This window comes from Diaphorina citri, unplaced genomic scaffold (genome assembly GCF_000475195.1).
Source record: "Diaphorina citri unplaced genomic scaffold, Diaci psyllid genome assembly version 1.1 scaffold840, whole genome shotgun sequence".
NCBI classification, from domain to species: domain Eukaryota; kingdom Metazoa; phylum Arthropoda; class Insecta; order Hemiptera; family Psyllidae; genus Diaphorina; species Diaphorina citri.
The window spans coordinates 91,812-98,560 of NW_007378272.1; the positions used below are offsets into that span (position 1 = coordinate 91,812).

The following is a 6,749-nucleotide window of genomic DNA, read 5'->3' on the forward strand; positions in this document are numbered from 1 at the left end:
GGTTATAAGTCTATAAAGTTACCATTCCTCCTCTTCTTTTTATAGGTATTTTAACACGTAGCTATTTCTAAGAAGAAGAGGTGCAGAAGTAATAATAGTAGTTAAAGCATTTCCAATTTTCCATTAAAAGTAGTAATGGCAAATGTAGAAGGACCAAATCAAATTAAAATGAAAGCAACTTGGTGAAATTTCCAAGAATCTCTTTTACTGGAAAATGTCTTCTACCGCGACTTTTTAGAGAAAGAAACTAGTAAGTAACTTTCAGGAAATTCTAAGAATGAAAGAATGTCTTTTTGTGGGGGAATCTCTTTTTAGAGAAAAACAGTAGAAGCGAAATATTATGGCTGCTAGAGTGAGTGCATTTTGCGGCTTACCATTTCAATGCCAACAATACACATTTTGAAACTCAAGTTGTTACGTCACATATTACTTAACATAGTCTTTCTTTCCAGTGTCACCCATCCGAAAACTCTCCCCGCCCACAGTAAATTAACATTTCCCAGGGCTTAGGGCTAATTTAAAACGAATTCTTCTTTATTATTTCTCATTTTCTTCTAATAGATTCCTTTAATTGCCGTCTCAGGCCCCTTCCAAACAATGAAAATGCCTTTTTAAAAGACTTCTGTCTTATCCTGGGAGGGTGGGGAGACAGTTTTGATTGTACCATTTGATTTGACACTGTATAAATCACTTAACACAGTTACCCCAGTGTGTTCAATTGCCTTACGCTTTGCTCTAGCTTGTTTATATCAGGGTTCGTCTCTGCCTCATTTTCCTGTCCATTTATTTTCATTAACTGTTTTGAAATATAGTGTGGAATTGTGAACTTCTCTGAGTTTCATTTTTGGATAGAGTCTTTCTTACTTTAATGTTACAGTTCTTGGGTTTGTTATTGTTATTGGTGTTGTTTTTGTTTGTTGTTGTTATTAAAGGCGTCTAGCTGCACCGAGTTGGGTTGATAATCTTTAGCCAAGATTACTCGGCTCGCCCCAAACCGCAGTCAACCATCATGAGGACCTGTGCTTTGAAGCATGATAAACCCTTTGTAACCTTCAGCTAGCCAGCCTGGTTAGGGTTTGGCTGCTCTGCTCTCCATTTATAGTCCCATAGCAAGACACTGGTCTGCTCCCTGTTTAAGGTCCCTCAGCCAGACCATTGGTAATTCCTGATCATTTCAGTGAGATCATTGTCTTGTTTCGTTTGAAACGCCCTGTATGCGGGTAGGGTGTCTGACACATCTGTAATTTCAGTTCGAATTGTTTTCCAACACATTGGTCTCTCTCTCGCCATGTCGTGCTAGGATATCCACTAACCCCACCTCCACTATAAACTCAACTTCTATCCCTTCATCTACTACCTCCACTAAACACCTCCACCAGGGTCCCATCCATCCTCATTCCTGTGACAAGTTGACATCCGGCTGTCACCTGAGCCACTAAATCCACTGATGTCCCCCACTCTTGATTTATAACTGTTCACTTTTATTAGATTTGCCAACAGTTCATTAATCTAACTTTTCTACTTTTCTCAATGACCAATTTGTCAGACAAGTCGGAGTCGCCTACATGATTCACCAACCACGAATCCCTCGATGAACGTGACAAATTTAGTTATTTGTATGTTGTTTCTGTTGAGAGCCCATTTGACATGCTTATTTTGTTTCCACACAAATGGAAACTTTTTCGTTTAGGCTTTGAGTTCTTCTTAAGCCTTTCTTTCCCTTGATATCAAATATTATGTCCTCAGTGGTGCCCAAAATGGCACTTTATAGATTGAAACATTTTTAAGAAGCCAAATGGTGTTTTGGCGTGATTGAAGTCAAAAATTTTATGACCACAACAATATCACCCTGAGAAGCCTATGTCACCATTAACAACTGTATTGAACTATTGAGTTTTTCCCTCTGTTTTGAACGTTGAAATTCAGAAAATTATCTCCTTCTTATGACTTAAAACACATTTGGGGTATCGTCTTCGAGTGCCACATTTTGGGACGCACTTAATATAGTCCATTTTGAAATTAGTAACTTGGGGGATGTAATGGGATGGGTTCTCGGAGAGGCACGGAGAAGGCATAATCCTTGCCTATAAGTTTAATAAATTTCAGCTCTGTCCCCGAGTTCATGCTTATCTTGTAATTTATGATTTCTCTAAGCTCTTTTTCTTGAGATGGCTTTCTTATTCTTCATTGCTGATGCCATGTGGTCCCTCTTTATCTCAATATTGTGTGACGCTTTATTAGTTGAAATAAAAGGGATGATTGCTCTGATTACATTAGTTAGTCTCAATTTCGTGTATCCTGTGGTAGGTTTGGATATATTTAGACTATATCGAAGAAGGCCATGTGGTCCCTCTTTATCTCAATATTGTAGACGCTTTATTAGTTGAAATAAAAGGGATGATTGCTCTGATTACATTAGTTAGTCTCAATTTCGTGTATCCTGTGGTAGGTTTGGATTAGTCTAAATTTCTAGAAAAAATAAAACCAAAGACAAATAAATACCTTAGAATTTCTATAGATTCAGCTACGTTGAATCCATAGAATAAAGACATAATTATCTACTTACCATTTATAATTTAAGACAACTGAGCAATATTTTAAAATATTTTGATCATAACTATCTACTTATGATGGGGAAATACATAGCACAAAAGATAGGAGAGCCTGGAGAGCAATAGATGTACCTATCTGGCTTTTAGGCCCTGACAACATTTTGAATACTGCATTAGTCCACAAAAAGATACCATGTGAATACATAAAGACATAATTATCTACTTACCATTTATAATTTAAGACAACTGAGCAATATTTTAAAATATTTTGATTATAACCACTTATGATGGGGAAATACATAGCACAAACACAAAAGATAGGAGAACAATAGATGTACGTATCTGGCTTTTAGGCCCTGACAACATTTTGAATACTGCATTAGTCCACAAAAAGATACCATGTGAATAAAGTCCTGTGCTTCCATGACTAGAAAAGATTTAAACTCTTCATCAAGAATCAGAAGGATAGCAACATCAGCGAGGAGAAAGCAAACAATGGCAGCTGTACAGCACGTCCCAGACAAGCAGTAAACACTAGCAAAACATCCACAGTGAAGAAAAATGTTAATTAAATCTAGCACTGCTATTTGCATACTATAATATCGTTCGGCGTATGTAAAAAAACATGTGTAAAAAAAAAGCATGTGGAAATCAAATGCTTTGCTTACACAAGGAGTCAATACCGCAGGCAAAATGAAATAATCCACAAATAATGTCACTGTACGATATATACGTAGGTAGTTCATTGGATAAACACACCGATTCACAAATTAAATACCACTTTCTCTTCCTCTCTTTTTTTTAGCTTAGGAGATCGTTTTTATTGTAAAACAACTTTGAAAAATAAATAAATGGTTATATTCAATCAATCATTCAATCAATCTCCTCCTCCCCCCTCTTTCCTCTTCCTCTCTCTCTCTCTCTCTCATAATATTTTGCTAGGTACCTACACTAAAAAAGCAATTTTTTCCAACAGCAGCAACAAAAATTATTTCGATGACCCTTCTGGGAACCTGAAACAAGTGCTAATGGGACCAAAAACAGCGGGTATCCCCCTATCCCTCCCCTTCTCTCCCTCTTCCTCCCCTTACCCTCTCCTTTCCCCCACTCTCTTCGTTCTCTCTTCTCCTCTCCCTTTCTTCCATTCTCTTCCTCTCCCATTGTAGTTCTGTTGTGAAAACAAATGAACCTCGTAAAAACACAGTAAACACACACAGGTAGACAATGTTCTTTGCCCCTCTCTCTCTTTCTCTCTCTCTCCTCCTCCTCCTCCTCCTTCTCCTCCTTAGGAGCAATAAATTATTGTTTATTAATAACAATTATTATTGAGGGGCCTGGTTGAAAAGAAAAAAAAAAAATCAATGGCCTTAAATCATGTCCCTGTGAGAAGTACCTACCTACCTACATATGTACCTAAATTTTCTTGCCCACCAATTATCCCAACAGGTCCCCTACCTCAAACTCTTTTCATTTACAGTAACTGCATCCTACTTCCAATAGTTAGGCTCGCCCCCTCCAAATTATTGTTTTTCACACATAAATTTCACGTTCAGTGACTTTGTTGATCCATAAAGTTGTTCAACACACGTTTCAAATTGAAAATTTTGTACTGTAGATAGAACGATGGACAAATTGATTGGCGTCTGGGTGGATGATCATTTGCCACCCAGACAATCGCGTGCTGCTGGCTTTCTCCGGCCCCACTCAGGCAAGGTGATGTTACTGCGAGAAGACGCATTGTCTGCGAATAGAGGGTAAAACCCTCATCACTAAATACCATAGCAGTTACACAGTGACTTTAAACCCCCATCTCACAGTTCTTCATTACTTCTGTTTGATACCAAGTTCATAATTCAACAAAACTTGAGCAAGGGCCAAAAAAATATGATATTCTTTTTCTCCCTCAGCTCCTCCCGAAGTAAAGAGCCTATAAATAGCTTACTGCTTAGGCTCCTTAAAACAAAATAGAAGATATAAAACTTAATGAAGGAACAAAAAGTACTAAAACTTGCAAAGAACAATGAAAAGTGACTCTTCAGGCCGTTGTGTTGGAAGGCACTGAAGTCTCTAAAGCTTTACCAAAGCCTCTAATGTCTCATGATATTGGAACTTGAGAAGGGGAAGTATTCTCGTAGACTATACCAGCAAACAGTCTCCAGGCGTGCTAAGAAATTACATGTGACGATGTGACATATTAAGATGAGATTGTAGATTTGGGAGTATAAAATCTTGTTAGATTAACAAGTGGAGCTACAGCTACTGTGGAGAGAATATTTATGCACAAAATGAACATTGTAAGTGGGTCAACAAAGTCTAGGTCAAGGATAGCACTCGATATGTTGTCCTTAATCTCATCTCAACACACAACTCCATGGTCATTTTTCTCCACAAACACTGAAAGAAATTGAATTTGTCACTTTTCTGCTTTCTTTATCAGTTCTTTTCAATGGTTCATTAAATACAGTTTCCAAAAGGCGTGTAATTTGCCATCACGCAACGTGGGGCATGTTTTTATTCGCCCTTTACGATGGGATGGAGTGAACCTTTTTCGGCCTTTGCTGACTGCCAAATTTTGATGTATTATAATTATTTATGTAGACGTTTCTTTTTCTTTTGTTCGTCACTGGAATAGTATTGACTCAATAGGCCTTTTTATAGTAATGAAATTTCATTTAGAGAATTGCAGGTACATATGTAGGTATTAGGACTTTAGGAGGATCCAAGGTTTTGTACGGACAGCAGAGTGGTCTACATGGTATACTGTGGCCAAATGGCCAATTGAAATTTCGGCCAATTGAAAATTCCTTCAAGTCATCACAAACCACCAGACCTCAAAGTTGTCACCCGAAACCATCACGGAAATGTTCTCTTTCCACCGTTCAGCCGCCGCACACGTCACATTCCACAACTCTGGCGGCAAACTGTCCGCCCGAGCCGCCCTCCCACCCAGAGCTCATCTACTCAACCTCATTCAGGCGATCCAAATGGCCTACCTGATCATTGAGAAGATCGACGACTTCAAACAAACCATCCGTGGCCGGAACCCCGTGTTGGCGTACTTTTTCAAACCCTCGTGCGGTTTTTGCAAGCAACTCGAACCCAAGATAAGCACGGTGAGTGAAACCACCAGTGGTGTTGAGTTCGTCAAGATCAATGTGGAAAATGGTGGAGGGGAAATAGCCAGGGAGTTTGAAGTGCAGGCTGTACCGACGGTGATTGGGTTCCGAAATGGGGACCCTGTTGATATGGTGGTAGGGAATGCGGACCAGGATGTCATCCAGACCCTGGTGTCCAAACTGAGCCAGAAGTGAATTCCGTGGATGTGTTTGATATTTTACCAGAGATTTGAGTCACTCTATGAATGTATATTCGCGAAAATTCCCAAATGCATAAACATAGTTTTACTAGGTGGGTGCCTAGTGCTTACTGATGCCTACATTGCCTACTAACCTACTTTTCAAGTTAGTTGAACTTTTATTGTGCTGAAAGTTAGAACCATGTAATATCTATTGACGCATAAAATAAATATGGATCTTTTAATAAACAGTGCAGTTTGAGTCCAGTTTTCTTCTGTTGTGTATTTTTATTTTTTTCCAGAGAGAGAGAGAGAGAGAGAGAGAGAGAGAAGAGGGGGGCAGGAAAAGAAGAAATATAGAATAATATACAAACCGAACCATAGTCTGAGAAAAGTACGACCTGAATTTTAATGGTTTTCCTACTTCTCTGTTTCAGGTATGTCTGCAAGATCAAGATATGAAGGGTCTGAGCTGCCATCCAACTTGTTCGGAGCAAAAGAAGAACAGATCTAAGTGTAAAGTTAAGGGTTGCAAGTTGGAACTACTTGCAGAAATAGAAATACTTTTAGCATACTATCTACTGCTTTCCAACGCCATTGGCTCATGTTAGGCTAGCCACTCACTATCAGGTAGACCTGACGACAGGTACACCTGATCAGGTCTACCTGATTGTGCTCCTGAGATATGATCAGGTCTATCTGATAGTGTGCTCATCAGGTATCAGGTAGACCTGACAGACGGACATTTTCAGCCGTACCTGCCAGGTCTACCTGATGATGTGTGCTCGTCAGATGTCATATACAATATGTACCTGATCAATTGAAAATTGCACACACCACCTCGGAATTATAGTTTCCAAAAGGCGTGTAATTTGCCATCACGCAACGTGGGGCATGTTTTT

The 6,749-nt window shown here is 39.1% G+C and overlaps 1 protein-coding gene across 1 annotated transcript; it reads left to right on the plus strand.

Annotated features, from left to right (window-relative positions):
- Nucleotides 1–5,363: 5,363 nt before the first annotated feature.
- Nucleotides 5,364–6,424, plus strand: LOC103512459 (thioredoxin-like). Its single transcript, XM_017445420.2, has 2 exons — nucleotides 5,364–5,960; nucleotides 6,285–6,424. The coding sequence occupies exon 1, from the start codon at nucleotides 5,414–5,416 to the stop codon at nucleotides 5,861–5,863; it is 450 nt and encodes a 149-aa protein (XP_017300909.1). The 5' UTR covers nucleotides 5,364–5,413; the 3' UTR covers nucleotides 5,864–5,960; nucleotides 6,285–6,424.
- Nucleotides 6,425–6,749: the final 325 nt, after the last annotated feature.